Below are 25,888 nucleotides of genomic sequence, written 5' to 3' on the forward strand. Positions count from 1 at the left end.
AGCACAGCCTCAACACAGCTCCGGAAATATTACATACAATACAGCACTCAACAAGACTACATGCTTTTAGATTCTAAAGGAGATACACCACAGTTGGACCAAATAACTGTTTTAGCACTTTGATTCATGCAGAAGATCAGAACAGGAAGTCAAAACAGGAAGCAAGAGATTTTAAAAAATAAAGTCTGATTTTTTAATCTGATAATGATCTGGTATTTAGCTGCACATGAATCACACTGAAGATGTTTAGTGCACTAGTGCATGTCTGTTTGTTTTAACATGTCACTGTTATTCCTGCTGCAGAACTGGTTTTCACCTAAAACATGGAGTTGTCCCGGAAACAGTGTGGCTGATTGTTTATGTTGCCTAGCAACAGAGTCAGAGTCTGTACAGTGGTCAGGGGAATAATCTGTTTCAATCTGCTTTTTATTTTTATTTATTTTAATTACTGTGTGTGTGTGTGTGTGTGTGTGTGTGTGTGTGTGTGTGTAAAACATTTCCAATGTACAAAATAAAGCCAGAAGGTAAATAAACACTTCAGAGTGAGGTGACAGTGCAGTCCCGGGCCCGGAGGTGGGGTTGTGACAGGAAGGACATCCGGTGGTAAAAACAAAAAACTCTGACACATCATAACATGCGGATCAACTGATCTGCTGTTGTGACCACGAACAGGAAGCAGCTGAAAGAACAACAACATTGGAAGTTCTGAAAGTTGTAGATTATGGTGAATAATGATGTTAATATTAATGGTCAGATACAGCAGGCACGGATGATGAATGCTTTGTTTTTGTTTGTTTCAGTGCACACATGTACTATTACCTCATTAAATGTCATTTATACACTGTGATGTGTTAATTAGAGGTAGGATAAGCTTTCAGGAAAACATTTTCAAGAATAAACTTGAATTGTTACAAATGATTGTTAAATGGCTGCTCAGTGATTGTTCGATTAATTCTTCATTTCGATTCTTTGATGAATGAATCATTTGGGCGGGGCTTTTGTGGGCAGATGTGCTTTCACTGCACAATTCATTCACAGATTCAGTCTCGCCTCCTTTCAGAGAATCAGTTTATTTTTTTTCAATGAACAATGCGGTGTTTTACCGCAATCACGTGAATCGTTTTCCTTCAAATGAAGATCTGACTCTATCTGCTTTAAATCTCCCCTGAAGCTTCTTTTTATAGCATTTAGAGTTCTGACTGTCAGGCTGCACAGTACACACACACACACACACACACACACACTTCCAGCATGTGGGGGTTTAATTCTGCTCTGCTCTGTGGTGAGTGTCTGCAACTTTACAATAACTTTATAAAAGCACGTAAGCTTTATTCTCATCTAAAAAGCTATGATCTAAGAACACTTCGTTTTTGGATGATTTATTATTATTATTATCATTATTATTATTATTATTATTATTATTATTGCACAACTGTATCTTCTTGGATCAATATTCCCCTCAGTATGTATTTATTATTACTGAGTCATTTTCACCCGTTTCCCAGCAGCACTGAGGAGAATATAAACTCTACAGCTACATGTCTCTGTTTAACTAAAGACTTTTCTGACGTTTAGGATTTTTCTCCTTCTTACAAAACTTCTTACACACACACACACACACACACACAGTCACTACTCGAGCTGTATTTGTACTGCGCATGTGCGGAAATACTTCTAGTCTGGCAGTTTCGGGGATTTATGACACTGCTATTATAATACTGTACTAGTGTGGTTTTCGCGCATGCGCAGAACAAAACCCTGAAATTTCGCACATGCGCAGTACAAATCGTGCCACACTAAAAACTAAACTAGAAACCCAGAAGTGACCAGCTGAGGCTAATTGCATAGCTTAGCCTAACTACATCATAAATAAAGTAACTCCTGTGAAAAATAATCATGTTCTCGGTTTAACAGGACAAAAACAATGATATTAAAATGAATATTACATGCAGTAACAGATAAATCCTGCTCTCTTTCTATTAAGTTGTGACGTAGCGAATGCTAAAACCTTTAGCTAGCTTCACTGTTAGTGTTTTTTCCCCGCACATTTCTCTCAGTTATGCTGATAATATTACACTTAAACTGCCAAATAGTGTAAAAATTTAAGGTCTAAGCTACAGTGAATACACACTGAACACTATATATACTGTATATTTTATATACACAGAGCACTTTATTAGGAACAGAGACTCCATTAACACTCCATCTGCCCCTCAGTTCAGTTAATTACTTCAATTCTGCTTTTTATAGCAACATATTTGCTGTATTGTATTTCATATGTTATATACTGGATGGGTTCATAGTGAATAATTGTGTGGAAGAGAGAAGTAAAGTGCGTTGTGTCATTAAGAGAAGGTGCTCGGTGTTTTTAGAGAACATCTCGTCCTCGTCCTGTCTGTAGGTGTGTATCTGTGTTCTCTGATGAAGCTGCTGGTGCTCGCTGAGCTTCGGTGCTGCCACAAAAGCAACTCTGCAGTCTACAAGCTCCAGGGTGAAGTGAATCCTGACTGCTCCATCATCTGGCTCAGCCAAGACGTAAGAGATCACGTCTCGTCTGTCACAGCAGAGGCACATCTTTTCTAGCTATGTTTACATGTAACATGGAGATTTTTTTAAAAATATATATAATTGTTATAGAGGACTTAGTACTTGGTCATGTTAAGTTTGATGTATTTGGCTAGTTCATGTGAGCAAAGCCGAAAAATGTTTAGATCAGGGATGAAAAGGAGACATCTCACAGTGTAATGAAATATTAACTGAGGTAGAGACAGGACGCGTTCATCCTCAACCTCCACAAACAATAAGACACCTGAATGTATCAAACATTTTCTGTGTGTGTGTGCATGTGTAGCATTTGATGGTAGTGGACGAGTCAGGTACCATTGACCCCAACACTGTGGTTTCTTATGAAGACCGTGAGCTGACCCTGAAGAGGGGAGACTCTGATGTGTTGGTCAGAGAGGATTGTCTGTCCCTGGGGGTGTGTCCGCTCTTCATTTTGTTTGTTGTTATTATTTTTTGTTATTGATCTTTTCTGCACTGATCATGCTTTTATTATACACTGTCTGTTTTTTCACAGGAGCGCATAATCAACTGCACAGGTACATTAATATAGTTTATATCGGTTTATAAAGAGTGTGTGTGTGTGTGTGTGTTTCTTATGTCTGGTGTGTGTTTTTATTCCTGCAGCTCTGTGTGAACTAGGAAAGGCTGATCCCCTGGCTAATGGTGAGAGTTTTGAGCTGCTTTATGTTAGAAACATGGGGAGTTTACACACTCTCTCTCTCTCACACACACACACACACACACACACACAACCCAGAAGTTATTCAGAATTTATTATTCTCTCTCTCTCTCTCTCTCTCTCACTCTCTCTCTCTTTCTTTCTCTCAGGTAGTATGAGTTATCCACTGTTCATTGGCCTCATCAGTCTTGGCCTCCTCCTCTTCATCATTCTCCTCAGTTGTGTTGTGGTGGTGGTGTATAAGATGTATAAGAGACATCACAGGTATGACACACACACACACACACTGCAATGTATTAATGTGTGAAATCTTCCTGTGTGTATTAAACTGATTCCAGGATTTATTTATTCCAGGAGCACTGACACTGACCAAGCTAACACTGCTAATGACCAGTACCTCATCCAACTCCAGTGAAATTTCAGAGACATTTACTGAAAGCTGTCTGTGGATTGTTTATGTCAAGAAATGAGGTTAGAGATGTAGAGGAAGGCGTAAGGTCTTTCAGTGGAGATGAGAGACTCCAACCACTGACTTGTGTCTTCTGGGGTGGACTTTTCTTTTTCCTTTTCCTTTTCCTTTGACCTGCTCAGGGCTCCTACTGGTGTGTCACGTGGCAGGTTGAGATGCTCGGCAGAATGGCCGGCGTCCAGAAAGAGGAGAATTGTGTAAAATGTTTTTTTTTATATACTATTATTATCAAATAACATCTTGATTAAGTGTCATGAATAATGAATTAGTTATGAATGCACTTAAATTGTTTGTGTTTGAAAATATTTTGCCTTTTTATGATGTGATTTTATTTAGTGGACATCAGGACTAGCGTAATGTTCGAGTAAAATGTATACACTTACAATTCACAGTAATTGGGCGCTGTTAATATTTTAGTGAACTGTTCTACACACACACACACACATACCTGAAGATTATCCAAGCGCTATCATGATGTAAGGAAATGGGCTTAAGAATGCAAAGTTTCTGGCCGTGTGATTTCCTCAGGATTTCCTCAGGATTTACTAGAGCAATGTTTCTAAATCCTACTCCAGAAGAAATAAAAATCTTCCTCATTTTAGTCCACATGGCCATCCTGAGATATCCCAGAAGGTTTGGGTGTCTGTTATAAGCAGCAGAAGGACAGGGTAGAGGTTGTTCATGCTGAGACGGTCACTCAGAACTGTCACTGACCTGGCAATTATGGAGGAAACTAAGAAAGACATTCTATGGAAGGTCTGGACATTACTTGAGCATATATTAATAACGACTGAAATATACTATCATCCTTCCAATAACACGTAGGTGAAACAATCCAGAATCATTTTTTGCTTTCATATAATTTTTTTCTCTATATTTCTTTATATTTCTTTTTATTAATCTGACTCGTAATCTGTTCAGTGTCTGAGAACGGTCTGTTCTAACTGAAATGCTCCTGTGGTCCACTACACTGGACATGCTAAAATTGAAAATGTATGAAATCTAAATTGTAGAATGTTTTTAACCCAGAACCAGAAATCACACAAAACAAAAACAAGTAGTAGAGACCTTTTCCTCAGCTGTCCAAGGGAGGGACAGGATGAGGAGATGAGTGTGTGATATCTGTCCAACTTTGAACAGTTAAACTTTTATTATTATTATCACTATTGTTATTATTGTCATAATTGCGTGAAGCAATATATCTGTACATGATGCTTTTTTTTTTACATTCTGCTGTTAATAGATGTTTGCGTAACAGGACTGGACATTAACTTGTACTTGTCCTGTTTTTTTTTTTACCTTTCTATATCTGCCATGATCACCTCTTCAATTGCAAACAGCTTGTTATGTTTCTGTAGAGATAAAGATGATGTCACTTCCTGTGATTCCACCCAGTTACAGCTCTCCAGTTCTCAGTGCATGAAGTCAGAGACTCCTGTAACACTTTCACACTGTCTGTGGCTGTACACTGACTGTGCTGCAATAATAAAAACTCGTCTCAGTGTGGAGACGCTGGTTTCTGTGTTACTGTGTCGAGGAGAGACGTGAAAACATTCAGATCATTCAGAGGAAAAATGTGCAAGAGCTAAACTTCACCAATACTGCAGAATAAAACAAATAAACACCAGGATTGCATTAGTCTGTAAAGTAAACACACACACAGACTTTTTATAAGACAGGAAATGATGGAGTGTAACTGTAAGTAGTTCTGTAAGAGAAAACATTGAAATAACCCTCTGTGTGTGATCAGAGCTGAGGTCAGTGTGGTTACTGAAGGCCACACTGACCCCAGTCCAGTCCAGTCCAGTAAATCTGCAGACACACACACCATGTACCACATACTGAGTAATATGTTTGGGACTGAGGCTGAATAAGGCCACTGTCAGATATATACATATTTAATGTAATACCTCTTTCTCAGCTCATCCTCTGTCCAGATGTTTTGCAGTACTGCCCTCTCACACTGCTGCTCTTTCTGATGTTTGCAGGTCTATTTGCATTGCCTCTTCAGTATTTGCACGTGTTTTCACTACTTTTCTTTTCAGTATTTGCGAAGAATGTTCACTATTTGTGTACATTTTCATGTTTTTTTCATTATTTGTTTTCAGTGTTTGCCTGTTCAGCCACTGCCCCCTGTAGACCACCGCAGTGAAGAGCGCGCGCACAGTGCCATCTAGTGGACATGTATAAAATAGTAGAGTCGTGGCCGTAACCCCGGGAACCGGCCACAGTTTTGATGACCCGGTGATGGGTCGTGGTATAACGGATCAGAACCGGCGGTCCGGATGAAAACGTAACATTCTTCATCGTTACGTAGTTCATTATCACAATTTAAACCTGCATTCTGACGTCTCTGTTTTAATATCAAAACTCAAACTCGGTGTACGCATGCGCATCACGTGGGTCTCGCGCGCGCCGGGCGCGTGCACGCGGATCTTATAAGACCCTCCGTCACTTCCGCTCGCTCTCTTTTTCATTTCGACTCTGAGGAGGACAGGTACGAGCCGCTCTTTTACTGAACTACCACACTTGTATGTCCTCGTGCAGCTTTCTCAGTGTTTCAGGTGCATGTTTTATGTAGAAATACATTTTACTCACGGTGTTCCGTGTAAACGGAGTGTGTGTGTGTAGAACGTGGCGGAATGTCAGAGAAGCACGCGCTCGCCGTCTCGAGCCGCCGCCATGTTGTGAGCTTCAGTGTAGCTGAGAGAGTTTCTAAAGGGGGGTTCTTAATTATAAAATAAACTTTAAAATCCGGTGTATTTTCAGTTGGATAATGGTGTCAAGTGTAATAGATCTGATCCTGGGTCACTTATTGTGTCCGGTTTGTGTTGGGAGTGCAGTAAGAGGGAGCACGTGGGGCAAATCTGAAAGATTAAGAGCATTCTAGACCTGAGGGGTCAGAGAGAAAGGGCTATTCAGTAGTCAGGATAAAGTCATTTATCTAGTTTTCTCTCATGGCTGATGATTTAAACTGAACTCTATCAGAGTGTCTGTGGTGTCATGAATTCCTCGTCAATGAGGCCTGAGAGAAAATGATTGATTTATTTTCCAGTTAAAGTTCACTTCCTCTGTTTCCTAACGCAGATCTCTCCTTTATCTGCTGTGCTGTAGGTGTGGATAAGCCACCATGCCGGTTGCCCGCAGTTGGGTGTGCAGTAAGACGTACGTCACTCCACGTCGTCCCTTCGAGAAGTCTCGTCTCGACCAGGAGCTCAAGCTCATTGGTGAGGGTTTATTCTCTTCATGTGGGTCCACTTGACGTGTTATCTGAGGATGGACCTGGCATGTGAACTTGCTTTGTTGCAGTTAAAATCATTTTGTGGTTTAATTCTAAGAGATTGTAGCTTCTAGTTTGCTGATGGTCTTGAACGTCAGGTTTGTGGTTAAAAAAAGCTGAAATGTGTGGTGTGTGTGACAGGTGAGTATGGTCTGAGGAATAAGCGTGAAGTCTGGAGGGTGAAGTTCACTCTGGCTAAAATCCGTAAAGCTGCCCGAGAGCTGCTCACGCTGGACGAGAAGGACCCCAGGCGTCTCTTTGAGGGTGAGGTTTTGTGTGGTTATGATGACAGAGCTGTGTTCACACTAACCTGTAGTAGTGTACACTTCACACACACAGATTCCCCCCTGGCTGTGTCCCAGTCCTAGTTTTACTGTTATAGATAATGTAGAGTCTCACCTTCAGTGCTGAAATGAAAGAACTGTGTGTAGGTAATGCCTTGCTGAGGCGTCTAGTGCGCATTGGGGTGCTGGATGAAGGGAAGATGAAGCTCGATTACATCCTGGGTCTGAAGGTGGAGGACTTCCTGGAGCGCAGGCTGCAGACACAGGTCTTCAAACTCGGCCTGGCCAAGAGCATCCACCACGCCCGCGTCCTCATCCGCCAGAGACACATCCGGTAAGAACATTTTATCAGGCTCCCTAATGAGGCTAGGGTTCTCCGGTGATGTCTCCATCCACCTCTTCCTGCTCATGTCCCAAACAACATTCTGGACTGTGTGCTCCGTGTCCCCTGATCTTACTGTGTAGCTAAGCTAACCACACTGACCAGTGCTTTCATTCCCATCTTTGAGTAGTATGCTAATCTAGGATTTGGGACATGGTCTTGAACTCTAGGCAGTGTAAATTGATCAATTGTTTATCCTTCTTGCAGTAGTGTTACCATGGCAACCAGCCATTCTCTATAATTGGGTCTTGAACTGGAATGCTTTTGTTATCATGACGAGGCTGCATCACCAATCACAATTATTAATAATTGGTATAATGGACATTTAGAAGCTCTTGAAGTCTGTGGATGGAAACATTACTTCATTAATTCTACCACACTTGTTTCACTTCCCGTACTGAGGCTGTGCTTCCTGTCTCGTTAGCCCTCGCTGAGCACATGTGAAATTTCTGCAAGGTCAATTCGGCACTGAGCCGTATACCTTTGCCTGTGTTTGTGTGTGTATCGAGGCCCGAGCTGGCCGCTTGGACTGGAACCGTTCATGCACCTCAGGTAATGCCCACGGGCCCAAACACATGCTGACGATAAAGCTAATGCTAGCTCTATCTCTCTTGCTCATGGCCGATGATTTAAACCAAGTGTGTCAGATTGACTATGGTGTCACGAATTCCTCGTCAATGAGGCCTGAAAGGGAGATAGTAGTGCTGATGATGGCAAGGTCCGGTTTTCAAACCTGTTGCGCAGCATGAGAATTAATGTAAATATTTCTGTAACGTTAATGCAGTGCTGCACGTAACCCAGCGCTACACTGGTGTTTATTGGGAGTCGTGTGAGTGGAGCGGTAACAATTCTTTAGGTCCTGGTTTCATCTCCAAGAGATGATAAATTGGGGCCAAAGATCAGATTCCTCACTGCATCACATGTTAGATTCTGTTTGGAATTGACTCACTGAATCACTGATTCTTTTTTGTGAATCAGGTTAATATTTGCTTTGTTCAGTGACTTGGAATGTGCTTTTTATTAAGTGATGACCTCAGTTGAGGTACAGTGTGTTAATGGTGTGTGTGTGTGTGTGTGTAGTGTGCGTAAGCAGGTGGTGAACATCCCATCCTTCGTGGTGCGTCTGGACAGTCAGAAGCACATCGACTTCTCCCTGCGCTCTCCGTACGGTGGAGGACGTCCCGGCCGCGTCAAGAGAAAGAACGCTAAGAAGGGCCAGGGCGGAGCTGGAGGAGGAGACGACGAGGAGGAGGATTAAACCAGGAGGACACAGCACAAGGGAGATGGATTCTGCTGTCTGATCTCTCTCTGATTATTTTCAATAAAAACAGAATTTTCTGTCCCACATTCTGGTCTGAGTTTCACTACAACACTATCAGGTTTAACTCTGTTAAGGTGTGTCCACGTTGATGGGCAGCAGTCTGAATTCGACGGTCAGCAGAGTGAAAATCACATGAAAGGAGCAGCTCTGATTTCATTACAACATTTCAGTGAAGGTTACAGTGAGATCATCTCAGGGAACTTCTCATTTAAATTCCTGTGCAGCAGATCATCTACCAGATCTAATCAGAGATCTACTTCCTGCTTTAAAATGTGAACAGTAGATCCAGTGTGAATGATCTGACCTCTAAGCTGATCATCACTTTATACTTAATGAAGGGCAGTAGGTTGAGAAGCAGTGGACCAATGGGGACTTATCCTGCCCCCTAATCTGCATAAAACTGTACTCGTGATTTGAATAAACACTAGCATGCTGAAAAGAACAAATTAGCATCCCTGTGGTTCACGTGTTTTATATTTTTTACAAGTACGATATTTGTTGCGGATTAGACGCCATAAGTTTGAGCCCGTCATTATCATCCATCTTTGTGGTGGTTTATAACATCTCTAATAGAAAATGGTTTATTTTCTGGGAGCACCTTATGTTTATCAATGGTGTGTGTGTGTGTGTGTGTGTGTGTGTGTGTGTGTGTGTGTGTGTGTGTGCGCCCATCTCTCACCCTCACCCAGTCCGGATCAGTGTCTTCTCCCCGGGACAGAAACTAAACACACAGTAAAACTTAAAGCTGTTATTGGTCTTATATTTACCTTTATTTACAATTTGTCCTTTTATATGATATATTTATATATATATATATTGCTGACTCATGACTGTGCAGCAATGCACAGCTCCAACCACATCGTCAAGTTCTCCGATGACACGACCGTGGTGGGTCTCATCAGCAAGAACGACGAGTCAGCATACAGAGAGGAGGTGCAACATCTAACAGCCTGGTGCAGAGCCGACAACCTCTCCCTGAACGTCGACAAGACCAAAGAGAGGGTTGTTGACTTCAGGAGAGCACAGAGTGACCATTCTCCACTGTCCATCGATGGCTCCTCTGTGGAGATCGTCAAGAGCATCAGATTCCTTGGTGTCCATCTGGCAGAGAACTTCACCTGGTCACTCAACACCAGCTCCATCGCCAGAAAAGCCCAGCACCGTCTCTACTTCCTGCGAAGGCTGAGGAAAGCCCATCTCCCTCCCCCCATCCTGACTGTGTTCTACAGAGGGACCATGGAGAGCGTCCTGAGCAGCTGCATCACTGCCTGGTTTGGGAACTGGACCGTCTCAGATCACAAGACCCTTCAGGGGACAGTGAGGACAGACACACACCCCTCACACACCCCTCACACACCCCTCACACACCCCACACACCCCACACACCCCTCACACACACCCTTACACACCCCACACACCCCTCACACACACCTCACACACCCCACACACCCCTCACACACCCCACACACCCCTCACACCCCCCACACACCCCACACACACTCTTACACACCCCACACACCCCTCACACACCCCACACACCCCTCACACACCCCTCACACACCCCACACACACTCTTACACACCACACACACCCCTCACACACCCCTCACACACAATCCTACACACCACACACACCCCTCACACACCCCTCACACAGAATCTTACACACCTCACACACACTCTTACACACCACACACACCTCTCACACACACCCCACACACCCCTCACACACCCCACACTCCCCTCACACACACTCTTACACACCCCTCACACACACTGTTACACACCCCACACACACTCTTACACACCCCACACACACTCTTACACACCCCTCACACACTGTTACACACCCCACACCCACTCTTACACACCCCACACACACTGTTACACACCCCACACACACTCTTACACACCCCACACACACTGTTACACACCCCACACACACTGTTACACACCCCACACCCACTCTTACACACCCCACACACACTCTTACACACCCCTCACACACACTGTTACACACCCCACACACACTCTTACACACCCCACACACACTCTTACACACCCCACACACACTCTTACACACCCCACACACACTCTTACACACCCCTCACACACACTGTTACACACCCCACACACACTCTTACACACCCCACACACACTCTTACACACCCCTCACACACACTGTTACACACCCCTCACACACAGTTACACACCCCACACACACTCTTACACACCCCACACACCCCTCACACACACTGTTACACACCCCACACACACTCTTACACACCCCTCACACACACTGTTACACACCCCACACACACTCTTACACACCCCACACACACTCTTACACACCCCACACACCCCTCACACACACTCTTACACACCCCACACACACTCTTACACACCCCTCACACACACTGTTACACACCCCACACACACTCTTACACACCCCACACACCCCTCACACACACTCTTACACACCCCACACACCCCTCACACACACTCTTACACACCCCACACACACTCTTACACACCCCTCACACACACTGTTACACACCCCTCACACACACTCTTACACACCCCACACCCACTCTTACACACCCCACACACACTCTTACACACCCCTCACACACACTGTTACACACCCCACACACACTCTTACACACCCCTCACACACACTGTTACACACCCCACACACACTCTTACACACCCCACACACACTCTTACACACCCCTCACACACACTGTTACACACCCCACACACACTCTTACACACCCCACACACACTCTTACACACCCCACACACACTCTTACACACCCCACACACCCCTCACACACAGTTACACACCCCACACACACTCTTACACACACTCTTACACACCCCACACACCCCTCACACACACTGTTACACACCCCACACACACTCTTACACACCCCTCACACACACTGTTACACACCCCACACACACTCTTACACACCCCACACACACTCTTACACACACTCTTACACACCCCACACACCCCTCACACACACTCTTACACACCCCACACACACTCTTACACACCCCACACACACTCTTACACACACTCTTACACACCCCACACACCCCTCACACACACTCTTACACACCCCACACACCCCTCACACACACTCTTACACACCCCACACACCCCTCACACACACTCTTACACACCCCACACACCCCTTACACACCCCACACACCCCTTACACACACTCTTACACACCCCTCACACACACTCTTACACACCCCTCACACACACTCTTACACACCCCACACACCCCTCACACACTGTTACACACCCCACACACACCCCTCACACACACTCTTACACACCCCACACACCCCACACACACACTCTTACACACCCCACACACACTCTTACACACCCCTCACACACACTCTTACACACCCCACACACCCCTCACACACACTCTTACACACCCCACACACCCCTCACACACACTCTTACACACCCCACACACCCCTCACACACACTCTTACACACCCCACACACCCCTCACACACACTGTTACACACCCCACACACCCCTCACACACACTCTTACACACCCCACACACCCCTCACACACACTCTTACACACCCCACACACCCCTCACACACACTCTTACACACCCCACACACCCCTCACACACACTCTTACACACCCCACACACCCCTCACACACACTCTTACACACCCCACACACCCCTCACACACACTCTTACACACCCCACACACCCCTCACACACACTCTTACACACCCCACACACCCCTCACACACTGTTACACACCCCACACACCCCTTACACACACTCTTACACACCCCTCACACACACTCTTCACCCTCCTGCCATCTGGAAAGAGGTACCGGAGCATTCGGGCCTCACAACCAGACTGTGTAACAGTTTCTTTCCTCAAGCCATCAGGATCCTCAACACCCGGGACTGAACTGTTCTACACTCTCACACACACACACACACACACACACACTCACTCAGGACTGAACTGTATATTAACTCTCTGTCTCTCTCACACACAGATACACACACTCTCTCTTGACTGTGTGGACGCACACACACATACACACACACAATTTATATTGTTCATTACTTATGGCACTACCTCAACCTGTCATCCGCTGTTATAGTTATATTTATGTTTATTCTCTTTGCACTACCTCAACCGCTGCTGTGTATTTTTGCACAATATTTTCAGTATTTTTCAATATATATATTTCAATATTTTCAATATGTTCAGTGCACAATATTTTTGCACAATACTTTTTTTTATTTTTTTACATCATTTCACTTTATCTATTTTATTTCACTTACATTCCAGTACACGTTCTTTTATTTCTTTTCAGCGCTAAGTGTCCTGTGTTCTTTTGTGTTGTTTTTCTTGTATTTATTGTCTTTTTTGCACTGTCTTGTCTATGCTCTGTTTGCACCTAGCTGCACACTGTGCACTTTACGTGGCTAAGACAAACTTCTGTCCTAGCTCTGTGGTGGTGTTTTGTGTTGAACTCTTTGTTGTTGTATGTTTATGTAGCACCAGGTCCTGGAGAAACGTTGTTTCATTTCACTATGTACTGCGTCAGATATATGTGGTTGAAATGACAATAAAGCTTCTTGAATCTTGAATATATGTCTGTGTGTGTGTGTGTGTGTAAAGGTCACCCCCCCCCCACACACACACACACACATGTTAACCCTAGAACGCCAAGTGTATCATATTTGATTCATGAGTTTCTGAGACCTTTGCTCCACCCACATTATCAACACATTTCCCAAAAATCTGTTGTATACAATCTGATACTTGTCTTCTGCCCCCTAGTGGATTTATCCATGCTCTGTGGTCAACAGCATGTTATAGGCATTCTTTTCCAATATGGCTCCCTTCATGGACTGACTTGCTAGTTTTTTGAAGGGACAACTTTGCTCATTTTGAAAAAGTTATGGTAAAAATAACATTTATGTTGTTACTCATTTTTCAATATCAGTATGTACTTTATTGAAGCAACTAATAATTACTTCATATTTTATACAGAATGTTGTAGTAAAATCATGTTGAAAATATGTGTATTAAATATGATACAGCAGGTATACAAGGTAATTTAGCTCAGTCATCACTGTATTGCATTTCATGATGTAATCTGCATTATTTCTGCCACAAAGCCCAATACAGAGTTTTTATTAACTGATTAAATTAATTACACATTAAAATGTCATCTTAAAAAATAATTGTTAATTGATTCCATATTAATGGAACTAAGAACCAGATGCAACACCTCCATGTAAAAGGCCAAACTCCAGCATGCCTTCTGCAAACTTTAACAACTCTTCCTCCGTTATTTACTGTTTCCTCTGATGAATTATTGAGGAATAAAATCCGCTGCTTCGAGCTTTCCTGGAGCTTTCCATCCTTTTAAACTTATTCACAGACCGATGGGCAGTAGCCTGGGTGTGGTCATTTTAAGAGTAATTGCTGCCCCCGGCTCCGTTCAACACTTCACCTGATACAGGTGCTGTGATTAGTTTAAAGTAAAGACCTGACTTTGGGGTTTAGTTTATGGATTTTTACTGGGATTAAAACTTCACTCATTTCATCCAAACTCCTGCAGAAGGAAAACATTTTCTCAATGAAAGTTTAGGGACCGTCACTAAAGTTCAGCAAAGTTTGACGTTAGCAATTAAATTAATGAAATGAGTTAATCTATTCTAATCTAACCTTTTTTTCTATATTTATAATCATATAATCAACTAAAAACATGTAAACTGTTTCTGTTCCAGAGATAAAAAGCTTTCTGAACACGATGTCTGCACATGAGTTAACAAAAAGCACTGAGGTTTTTTCACCTCAGCATGAAGATGGAGCTGATCATCATCATCATCATCATCATCATCATCATCCCTGCAGGACAGGTCGAGCTTTTCATCTTTTTCTGAACTTTTAAATGTATGAGTTAGGATCCAGTTACAGCCTTGATGACTAACGTTTGTTACTTTGCGCTTCGTCTGTAGCTCTAACTGAGAAGGAGACTCCAGGGACGTCGGGCATCCTGCCCAGTGATGGTGATAAATACGGGTCAGATGGTCCGAATGCAAGGTTTCCTGGCCCTCTGATGAGGTGAGACTCTCTTTCTCCTCTCACATGTGCAGTATTTCAGCTGCAGTGTCCTGAAGCAGATCATCAGGTGTTGAAAGTGTGTGTGTGGTTCAGTAGTCCATTTCTAACCAGCTGTTCCAACATCTGTTTCAGTGCTAAGCTGCAGAAGGATGATCTGATCAGATTTATCCAGTGGAAATGTCAGGAGTGTCTGCTAGACCAGGATGAACCTGAGAAATCCTATTACTTCTGGCTGATTATGGAACGCTTCTGTAATAAGAACAGGGTAAGTGCTGGCTGGAGATCATTATTGCTGCCATCATGACGGTTTAATCGAGAAGATTAATGATAAAATCTCCACAAATGAAGAATAAATATCAATTCAGTAGACGTGAAGGTAAAGAGATGTTTCTTTTCCAGAGAGTAATGATGGCTGAAATCGCTGTGCTGCTCCTCAGAGGCTACAGATGCCTGAGGAGAAAGGTAAGTGTTCCAGCATCACCTTCTCCCTGTCCTGTGTGTGTTGTGATGGTGAGATTCACGTGGACTAACGTGACCCTTTCTGCTGCAGCATGGAGGTCTTAGGAAAATGGAGGACTGGTGTCTTCCTCTGGCCGGGCTTTTGTGCTCGTCTTCTTCAGAAGATGAAGTCATAGAAGCCGTCATTAAAATGGGAGATGATTTCGGTAGGATACGCTCCACTGGAACAACATTCTTATGGAACTATCATGTAACTACACTCACTGTCCACTTTATTAGGAACACCACACGCCTGCTCCTTTCATCTCAGTGACTGATGGTGCTGATGGTTGTTGGAGTTTCAGGATTTTAGAAACTTGATTGGCCGATTAGATCATCGCACGAATGAACTGGTGTTCCTAATAAAGTGGACAGGTTTACAGACACTGATGCTTTTTTTTTATCTTCAGCCTCCAGAGGATGGATCTATGCAGCACATATCTGCTACGTGGCGGCGCAAATGGAGCTTGGATCACGCCCACAGTTTAGACTGATTGGATCTGACAGGTTGTGTGTGTGTGTGTGGGTGTGTGTGTGTGAGTGTGTGTGTGTGTGTGTGAGTGTGTGTGTGTGTGTGTTAGCTTATTTAACACGTCTTTTCTCTTTGCACCAGATGGCCAGGTGATAGATCAGCCATGAGGGAGGTGATGGAGAGAACTGAGGTCTATGAGTACGTGTTGTCTCTGACCTCAGGGTTCGGCCAGCTGGACTTCCAGGTTTGAATTTCTCTTCTTCCCTGTTTCATGTCCAGTTTAACCAGGAACCATCGTACTGAGAATGAACGCTTCTCTTTCTACTTTAGGAGTTCAAGTGGCTTTATGCTCTTGAGCTAGCTGAGATGGTACCTGCTGACGAGGTGTTTGTTTACTGTGAGAGCATCGCTGAGGTGGTCTTCATGCTCCCTCACTGCTTCAAAACTGTCTTCATAGAGCGGCTTGTAAGGGTAAAGAAGCTGACCGGTATCTTCTGTGAAATGGCTTCCATTTTTCAGACACAAACTCTTTATCGTTAATTTACTTTCCCTGTTTGTCTTCAGCTTCAGGAAGGAAAACCCAAGTGGCTGCTGAAACTTTACACACTGCACAGAGAGAAAGCAGCTTGTGCTGACCCTTTCACTGAAATGTTACAAACCAGAGCACGATTATCTACAAATCAGTCAAAACGTGAGCTCAGTACTGAGAGAGAGAGACAGAGAGAGAGAGACAGACAGAGAGAGACAGAGAGAAAGAAAGACAGAGAGAGAGACAGAGATAGAGAGAAAGAAAGACAGAGAGAGAGACAGACAGACAGAGAGAGACAGAGATAGAGAGAAAGAAAGACAGAGAGAGACAGACAGACAGAGAGAGACAGAGAGAGAGAGAGACAGAGAGAAAGAAAGACAGAGAGAGAGACAGAGATAGAGAGAAAGAAAGACAGAGAGAGAGACAGACAGACAGAGAGAGACAGAGATAGAGAGAAAGAAAGACAGAGAGAGACAGACAGACAGAGAGAGACAGAGATAGAGAGAAAGAAAGACAGAGAGAGACAGAGATAGAGAGAAAGAAAGACAGAGAGAGACAGAGATAGAGAGAAAGAAAGACAGAGAGAGAGAGACAGACAGACAGAGAGAGACAGAGATAGAGAGAAAGAAAGACAGAGAGAGACAGACAGACAGAGAGAGACAGAGATAGAGAGAAAGAAAGACAGAGAGAGACAGAGATAGAGAGAAAGAAAGACAGAGAGAGAGACAGACAGACAGAGAGAGACAGAGATAGAGAGAAAGAAAGACAGAGAGAGACAGACAGACAGAGAGAGACAGAGATAGAGAGAAAGAAAGATAGAGAGAAAGAAAGACAGAGAGAGACAGACAGACAGAGAGACAGAGAAAGAAAGACAGATAGAGAGAGACAGACAGACAGAGAGACAGAGATAGAGAGAAAGAAAGACAGATAGAGAGAGACAGACAGACAGAGAGAGACAGAGATAGAGAGAAAGAAAGACAGAGACAGAGAGAGAGAGAGAGACTTTTGACTTTGAAACATCTTTAATGATGTGTCGGGTCAGTCAGAGTTAAATGGTAATAAATAATTAGAATAAATAGTTGAATAAAGTGAACAGTACAGAGGGATAAGAAAAGAGAACATACAGTCATGGCCAAAAATATCGGCACCCTTGCAATTCTGTCAGAAAATGTAACCCTTCTCTCAGAATATTGTTGCAGTTGTAAATGTTTTGGTTCTCACGTGTTTATTGTTTTTGTTTGCACTGAAACAACACAAAAATACAGAGAAGAAAAGTCAAATCTGATACAATTCCACACAGAACCCAAAAAATGCACTGGACAAAATTATTGGGATCTTGTCAGAATTGTAAGAAATAATTGCTTTTCAAGCATGTGATGTTCCTGTAATTTGTATTTAGACACACCAGTTGCAAGTAACAGGTGTGGACAATACAGTAATCACACATGCAACCAGTTAAAATGGAGAAATGTCTCAACCTTCGTGTTTTGTGTCACACTGAGCATGGAGAAAAGAACCAAGTGTAAAGAGTTGTCTGTGGATTTGAGAGAAAAAATTGTGGGAAAACATGGACAATCTCAAGGCTCCAAGTCCATCTCCAGAGATCTTAATGTTCCTGTGTCCACTGTGTGCAATGTCATCAAGAGGATTACAGCCCATGGCACTACAGCTAACCTCACTGGACGTGGACAGAAGAGCAAAATTAATGAAAAATTACAACGAAGGATTGTTAAAATGGTGGATAAAGGACCGTGATTAACTTCCAAACAAATTCAAGCTCATCTGCAGACACAGGGTACAACAGTGTCAGCTTGCACTATCCAATGCCATCTGAATGAAGAGGGATGCTATGGTAGGAGACCCAGGAGAACACCACTGCTACACAAAGGCGTAAAAAAGCAAGACTGGAGTTTGGGAAAACGTATGTGACAAAATCACAATCCTTCTGGGAGAACGTACTGTGGTGACAAAAGTAGAGCTTTTTGGTAAAGGACATCATGGCACTGTTTACAGACAAAGAAATGAGGCCTTTAAAGAAAAGAACACAGTCTAACATGGTGGAGGTTCAAAGATGTTTTGGGGTTGCTTTGCTGCTTCTGGCACTAGGTGCCTTGACTGTGTGAATGGTATCATGAAATCTGATGATTACCAAAGAACTTTGGGGCGCAATGTAGTGGCCAGTGTCAGAAAGCTCTGTCTCCACCAGAGGTCACTGGTCTTTCAGCAGGACAATGACCTGAAACACACTTCATGGTTACAAACCATGGTTACGAACAAAGCGCTGGAGAGTTCCGAAATGGCCAGCAATGAGTCCAGATCTGAATCCCATAGAACACCTGGGAAGAGATCTCAAAACAGCAGTTGGGAGAAGGCATCCCCCAAATCTGAATGACCTGGAGCAGTTTGCAAAAGAAGAGTGGTTTAAAATTCCAGCAGAGAGGTGTAAGAAACTCATTCATGGTTACAGAAAGCCACTGATACCAGTTATTTTTTCCAAAGGGGGTGCTACCAAATATTAAGTTAAGGGTGCCAATAATTTTGTCCAGTACATTTTTTGGGTTCTGTGTGGAATTGTATCAGATTTGACTTTTCTTCTGTTTTTTGTGTTGTTCCTATGCAAACTAAAACAATAAACATTGAGTACCAAAAATATTCTGAGAGAAGAGTTGCATTTTCTGACAGAATTGCAAGGGTGCCAATATTTTTGGGCATGAGTGTACATATACAATAATAAATGGATTTTGGGGAAGAGAAAGAGACAAAAATAAAAATTTCAGGAGGATCTAGTGGAGAAAGTGTGTGCTTGGTTGTCTCACTGACCATGGCTGCTGCCCCAGCTGTCTTACAGGAGAAGATCTCTGGTCTGCAGTAACCTTGTTACCTCATCGTTGTGGCACAAAATGACGGTGCCTGAACCTCCTGAAGGCGTAGTAAGGAATATTCAGCAACAGTTGGTAAAATTCTTTATGGTCAGATCAACACTGGCTGAAGGCTTCAGTCCACTATCTGACCAGGCAAGAGGGAGCTCAAGGGCTTGTTGACCTCAGATCAAGAGTCCAGGCTTTTAGACAGTTCAAAGACTCCTCTATGGAGAGAGGGTCAGCTGGTCTGGGGGTGACTCTGTCCGCCTGAGAAGACCAGGAGGAATGGGACTTGATCTTCACCAGTTCCTAATAGATAGTGAGAAGCTGGACTTGAATGGACTGACCGCTTTCTATAAATGAGTGCTAAAATCACAGACTTTGCTGAACTATTCCCAGGAGTTAAATAGCACTCACGATCAGTGGTTTTTCATCCCTGCACTTGAGGTTGGACAGTCTTAAATCAGAAGTGAGAAATGTTCTAGTTGCTGCAAGTAACCAGAGTTAGGCATTTAGCCTCTGAGGATGGACGGGTATCTGCAGAGACTTTGGATAAGATCTCTCTGGCTCAAAAACTGCTGATCCAAGTGCTTTAAAGACTGTCACAGGATTATAGAGTCTCCCTGGACATGTTGAATAGGGAGGAGGATCTCTCCACCCCAAAGCTGAAGATCTCAGCTGTAAACTTGATAAGAAATAAAGGACACCTTCATGAAACCTGCACTGGAGCATCTCAGTGTCATCAGGAGGAAATCACTCTGGATACTGTGTGTAAAAGTGCTGCACCTTCATGATGTCCAGAGTCCAAATGGATGGAGTTTCTTGGATCAGGCTCTTCACCCAGAGGTAGCTGGAAAACCTTGTACAAACCCCACATTGAGAAAAGGTCAGGAGACCTGCAGTGGAGGATTGTGCATGGTATAATAGCCATAAACAGACACCGAGCATGTCTAGATCCACAGGCCAGGGAGGACTGCCCATTCTGTGGTCAGCTTGAAACACTGTTTCATTTGGTTTCTATTTGTTCAGGGCTAGTTTCTCTATCTCAGGGGTGTCCAATCTTATCCAGAAAGGTCCAGTGTGGGTCCAGGTTTTCATTCCAAACAAGCAGAAGCTACACCTGATTCCAACGGGCTAATCAACTGATCTTGGCTTTCAGTAGAATCAGGTGTAGCTTTTGCTCAGTTGGAATGAAAACCTGCACCGACACCGGCCCTTTGCGGATAAGATTGGTCACCCTGCTCCATCTTATCTACTGAAGGAGTGGTGCTAGACATTACGGGGAGCTTTCACAACAAAAAAAATTCCATCTATGGTCCAAAATATAAAAGTATCAAGAAGGAACTTCATAAAGATAGAATTTGCTTTTATAAATTGATTATGCGGAGAGAGAGAGCGAGACAGGCAGGCAGAGAGAGAGAGAGACAGACTGGATGTGATTGATTTTTCTTCTGATTGTTATATTAACCACAGACGCTGATATTTAAGTCTCTGTACTCCGAGACTTGTGTAATAACCACTGTGTGTGTGTGTGTGTGTAACACAGAGGAGCTCAAGTCATGTTACATTATTGGAGATCTGCTGGGCACAGGAGGCTTCGGCTCGGTCTTTGCTGGACTTAGTAAAGAGGACGGGAAGCTGGTAATAACGCTGTGTTAATATAGTGATGAGACTCGTTAGTTAAACGATGTAGAGATGATTAATTCTTTTCTGTCTGTGTGAACAGGTTGCTATTAAATACATGCCCAAATAAGAGAAGTTCATCACCCTCATGAGTAAAGTTCCTTTACTACTGAGATTCTGAGGAGAAACTTCTCTCCTACCATCTACTCTCTCTGCTTACTGCTGTGCTAACCCATGCTAACACTGTGTGGGTGGGTGTGGGTGTGGGTGGGTGGGTGTATGTGGGTGGGTGTGTGTGTGTGATTTTAGCCCGGAGAGACGTGCAGGCTGTTTAGGGAGGTAGGGTTAATGGAGATGGTGTCCAAGCCTCGTCATTGTGAGAATGTGGTGGAGCTGCTGGAATGGTTCGAGACACCCACCTCTTTCGCCTTGGTGCTGGAGAGACCCATCCCCTGTATGAACCTCCACAAATTCCGTAAATTTTATGGAGGTCGGTTATCTGCAGCAGTGTCTCAGACGATCCTGAGGCAGGTGGTTCGAGCTGCTAAGCACTGCTGTGATTGTGGAGTTTTCCATCGCGACATCAAGCCTGAGAATATTCTCATCAATCCGGACACTCTGGAGGTGAAGCTGATTGACTTTGGCTGTGGGGATTTGATGAAGGACGAGGTGTACACCAGTTTTTCTGGTAATTTCACAACAGATATGGATAGAGGTCATAGAGGATAGAGTCATGGATAGAGGTCAGTGGAGAAATGTTTGATTCTGATGGACGCTGCTCTTTCTTTTACTTTCACTCAGGAACTCCAGCTTACTGCCCTCCTGAGTGGATACGCAACAATGAGTATTTAGCTGTTCCTGCTACTGTCTGGAGTCTGGGTGTAGTCCTGTATGAGATACTCAGTGGAAACCTGCCTTTCTACAGTGAGCAGGAGATTAGTGTTGCTTGTTTGCCACTACTTTCTGGTTTGTCTAAAGGTGTGAAAATGCAGAAGCATCACATTTCTACCTCTAGAACAAAACTGTAACACTTAATAACGTAATGATTCGTTTTTGTTCTCTGGTCAATTCTCACAGAGTGCTACAACCTGCTTATGTTGTGCCTGGATCTGGTCCCTGAAGACCGTCCAACTCTGGATGAAATCCTGAACCATGTCTGGTTAAAGGAGGAGATTTACGATGGCGACCAGGTGATAGAGTTAGACATGAATCAGACCTGATGAAGCTGAGCTGAGACTCGCTGTAATAGTCTAGAGTACAGAGATGGTACTGGATCAGTGCTGAGTTCTCTAACACAGATTAATGTGGAATTATATTCACTTCATTATGATGAAATAAAGTGTAAAATGAGTCTGATATCTGACTGTGTTTTTACTTTGCAGAACCCTTCTGGTGACCAGGATCTGGACACACCTTCATCACACTGACACAAATCTAAAAAAAAAAAGATTGACCATGCTGCCCCTGCCATGCCCTCAAACACTCCCACTGTCTGACTGAAGCTTGTGTTCTACCGCTGATTTTAGAATGGGAGCTGTTGCTCCGCCCACTCTGCCTCCCTGGATAGCAGGGACAGCCTACTGTAACCTGTACCACGCCCATGATAGTGCAGGACACTCAGAGAGCTCCACAGAGCTCCTGGACTACAGGTGGTCCACACTGGTCTCCTGGGCACCGGTCTCTCCTCAGTGTAGAGCTCAAGGGGAATTCGGAGGTCGAGGAATCCGTCATGGCGGTGATCCTCGAGTCCAGGTTTCTGCATCACCTTCACACGTTGAAGGCTCCCAAAATGTCTGATGGTCATCAGCACAAGGCTTCAGTGCTCCTCTGATGAAGCACGGAGTCATGCTGTGGCAGATGTTCACTGCTGTCGTCTGTGTTTGTCAGAATCCACAGGACATAACTCACTCCTGTCACTGTAACATGTGGTCAGGAGCTCATACTAACTCCACAGATTTATGATCTTTATTTTTGGCAGCAGAACATTTTTATCGGGTATCAGCATCAGAGAGAGAGTGAGACAGGTGTCTGGGTGTATAGAATGATAAAGAAAGAGAGTGAGACAGGTGTCTGGGTGTATAGACTGATACAGAAAGAGAGTGAGACAGGTGTCTGGGTGTATAGAATGATAAAGAAAGAGAGTGAGACAGGTGTCTGGGTGTATAGAATGATACAGAAAGAGAGTGAGACAGGTGTCTGGGTGTATAGAATGATACAGAGAGAGTGAGACAGGTGTCTGGGAGTATAGACTGATACAGGGAGAGTGAGACAGGTGTCTGGGAGTATAGACTGATACAGGGAGAGTGAGACAGGTGTCTGGGAGTATAGACTGATACAGGGAGAGTGAGACAGGTGTCTGGGTGTATAGAAAGATACAGGGAGAGTGAGACAGGTGTCTGTGTGTATAGACTGATACGGAGAGAGTGAGACAGGTCTCCCGAGCACAGCTGCAACCAAAACATGGTCCTGCTCCACCAGCATCTACGCTCACGAGGCGCCGCTGGTCCGGTCTGACTTCACAGCATACAGCTGGAAGAATGATTTAGAATCACACTATCTGGCCTCACCCACAAGAGGATGGGTTCCCTTTTGAGTCTGGTTCCTCTCGAGGTTTCTTCCTCATGTACTCTTAGGGGTTTTTCCTCCCCACTGTCACCTCTGGCTTGTTCATTAGGGACCAAAATTTACGAACTGCTGCCAAAATAAAAGAACCAGGTGTTTTCAGGGGCGTTACACACACACAGGGGGCGGGGTTTCATCAAAACGGGTGTGTTTTAGTTCATTCTATTTAAAAAGTTTCCAGAATAAAAATACATTTATTTTTAAAAAAGCTACATTTTTATTTGTCCATTATCTTCCTGGTCTAGTCACATGCTTTAATAAATAATTAGAAAAATGCTAAAAACACAAATTAGAGCTATATATAGATATATATAACTTTTTAAAAGTGAAGCTGAAGGTCAGGAACACGAGCACCCTTAATGCAGGAGAGTGTTTTATACCACACACACACACACACACACACACACACACATGATACCATTTCAATTCAAAAGACGATAATTTGATGTTGACGTCACTGAATCCCGTCCTGTGATCACGTGACCGACATTGTGTATTTGTTCTGCTGCTTCCTTTACAAATGAATAAATTCAGATCCACATTTTATTTGTCTCACATACACTCACACACACTGCGATGGAGTGAAATGCTTTTCCAGTACAATAAAAATAGAAACAGAAATGATAAAATGACCTAGAGAAGAATTTTATTAAAGGTTTCAGAGCTGTAGGAAAATCAGCTCACTAGTCAGTTCAAATATTTACATCGGAAATCATGAATAAATGTTTACAAACACAAACACACACACACACACACACAACACACACAGCAATTCTGAACATCTCGGCTCCAGGAGAGAGTGTGTTCCGAACCTGGTTAATGAGAGAGCTCTGATTGGTTCAGCTGGTTCAGTCCTGTGCTGACTGGTTGAAGCAAGGGGTGGGGCATGAGCTCAGGTGAGGTCACGTGGGCTTTAGATTAGTGAGTTTGTTGAGCACTTTTGTCAGAAAACAGAGACAGTGGAGCAGAAAAGAGAGAAAGTGATGTGGATTATATCTGATGACAGTCTTCTCCACAAAGTCCGGTGTGCTGCAGGTTCTCATTCCAATCGTGCAGGAATCTCACCTGCTTCACCTGTTTAATCAACTGACCGCTTTCAGTGGACTCAGGTGTGGCTTCTGCTGGATTGGAATGAGAACCTGCACCACAGTGGACCTTTGTGGAAAAGACTGGACACTCCTGACTCACATGATGTGGCTGTGACTCGAAAAAGAATCAGCTCTAGTCGTTTAATGTATGCAGTACAGATGGATTGTGTGTGTAAGAGTGGAGCAGTAAGTGGAGTGACCACCAGGGGGCGAGTGGAGCTTCTGTTGCAGCTCGAGGACAATTCGCTTTTTGTTCAAACAGAAGAACAGAAAATCTTACTAAATAAAATTCCTAATATTAATGAATTATTTATTTAAAGAACGACCATGTATGAAATACACCGAGAGTATAAGGCATCAGTTTGTCCAGCAGGTGGCGCTTCAGAGACGCGTTTCACTGCTCCATGTCCAGCCAGAGTTACACCGGACACTGGTCACTCCAGAATATTGAACAGTAAAAGATCTGATTAGCATGTTGTTGTGCTAACGTGTTTTTGGAGCATATTTGTATTATTTAAATGAGTTAAGGGCATATATTTTTGTGTGGGACAGAGTGTGAAGGTGTAAAAGTGATTTCTGTAATAATTCAGGTTGAAAACACACACAGGTCACGTGATTCCCTTCTCTTTTATTCACTGGAAATGATTATAAATTTGAGTGAATCTAACTGTGTTCATTATTTATCGCGTGTCACATTCCTCATATTAAAATATTCACACATTAGTTTGTAATATAACAAACATAAAGATATGTTTATGTTATATTACAACAACATAAAGCCACTGTGTCCGCTTAATCTCATATGCTAACGCTAACGTCCTAAAAACTAGAAAGTTCAGATGTCCCTAGGGTCATGAGTGTCTTCTGTATTGCCTCTCGGACAGGAAGTGAGGTGTCCCGGCTGTCAGGCCTCTTCCTGTGGGCTGCAGTGTCCGGCTTCACTGTGGGACAGCAGACATGTTTTATTTCATCATGAATGTAAATCAGGGCAGTTTTAGTGACCCAGGACTTTTCTCCAGAAGCAACTCACCTCTCAGCGTCCTGTCAGAGAAGCAGAAACACCAGTGAG

The 25,888-nt window shown here is 43.6% G+C and overlaps 3 protein-coding genes and 1 long non-coding RNA gene across 5 annotated transcripts in view; 3 read left to right on the top strand and 1 right to left on the bottom strand.

Annotated features, from left to right (window-relative positions):
• Positions 1–6,169: 6,169 nt before the first annotated feature.
• rps9 (ribosomal protein S9) lies at positions 6,170–9,004 on the top strand. Of its 2 annotated transcripts, XR_009205368.1 has the most exons (6): positions 6,170–6,210; positions 6,828–6,940; positions 7,135–7,257; positions 7,425–7,611; positions 8,084–8,211; positions 8,740–8,831. XR_009205368.1 is itself a non-coding variant. In XM_058397918.1 (5 exons), exons 2-5 carry the CDS (start codon positions 6,844–6,846, stop codon positions 8,915–8,917), a joined length of 585 nt encoding a protein of 194 aa, XP_058253901.1. In that variant the 5' UTR covers positions 6,171–6,210; positions 6,828–6,843; the 3' UTR covers positions 8,918–9,004. The 2 variants fall into 2 exon arrangements, 1 of the variants encoding a protein (XP_058253901.1); XM_058397918.1 differs by lacking the exon at positions 8,084–8,211 and having other exon boundaries at positions 6,171–6,210; positions 8,740–9,004.
• Positions 9,005–15,691: 6,687 nt separating this feature from the next.
• On the top strand, positions 15,692–16,276 carry LOC131351435 (uncharacterized). Its single transcript, XR_009204407.1, has 3 exons — positions 15,692–15,791; positions 16,035–16,131; positions 16,238–16,276. It is a non-coding gene; the product is annotated as an uncharacterized LOC131351435 (long non-coding RNA).
• Positions 16,277–21,451: 5,175 nt separating this feature from the next.
• LOC131360488 (serine/threonine-protein kinase pim-1-like) lies at positions 21,452–23,203 on the top strand. Its single transcript, XM_058401013.1, has 4 exons — positions 21,452–21,797; positions 21,911–22,087; positions 22,187–22,299; positions 22,492–23,203. The coding sequence occupies exons 1-4, from the start codon at positions 21,458–21,460 to the stop codon at positions 22,534–22,536; spliced, it is 675 nt and encodes a 224-aa protein (XP_058256996.1). The 5' UTR covers positions 21,452–21,457; the 3' UTR covers positions 22,537–23,203.
• Positions 23,204–24,239: 1,036 nt separating this feature from the next.
• rap1gapl (RAP1 GTPase activating protein-like) overlaps positions 24,240–25,888 on the bottom strand; it is a 55,962-nt gene continuing 54,313 nt past the window's right edge. Inside the window, exon 18 of the mRNA XM_058416871.1 lies at positions 24,240–25,860. Within this exon, the coding sequence (XP_058272854.1) occupies positions 25,846–25,860 (15 nt within the window). The 3' untranslated portion in view covers positions 24,240–25,845. The remainder of the gene's footprint in view (positions 25,861–25,888) is intronic.

Source organism: Hemibagrus wyckioides, linkage group LG01 (assembly GCF_019097595.1).
Source record: "Hemibagrus wyckioides isolate EC202008001 linkage group LG01, SWU_Hwy_1.0, whole genome shotgun sequence".
Taxonomy (NCBI): domain Eukaryota; kingdom Metazoa; phylum Chordata; class Actinopteri; order Siluriformes; family Bagridae; genus Hemibagrus; species Hemibagrus wyckioides.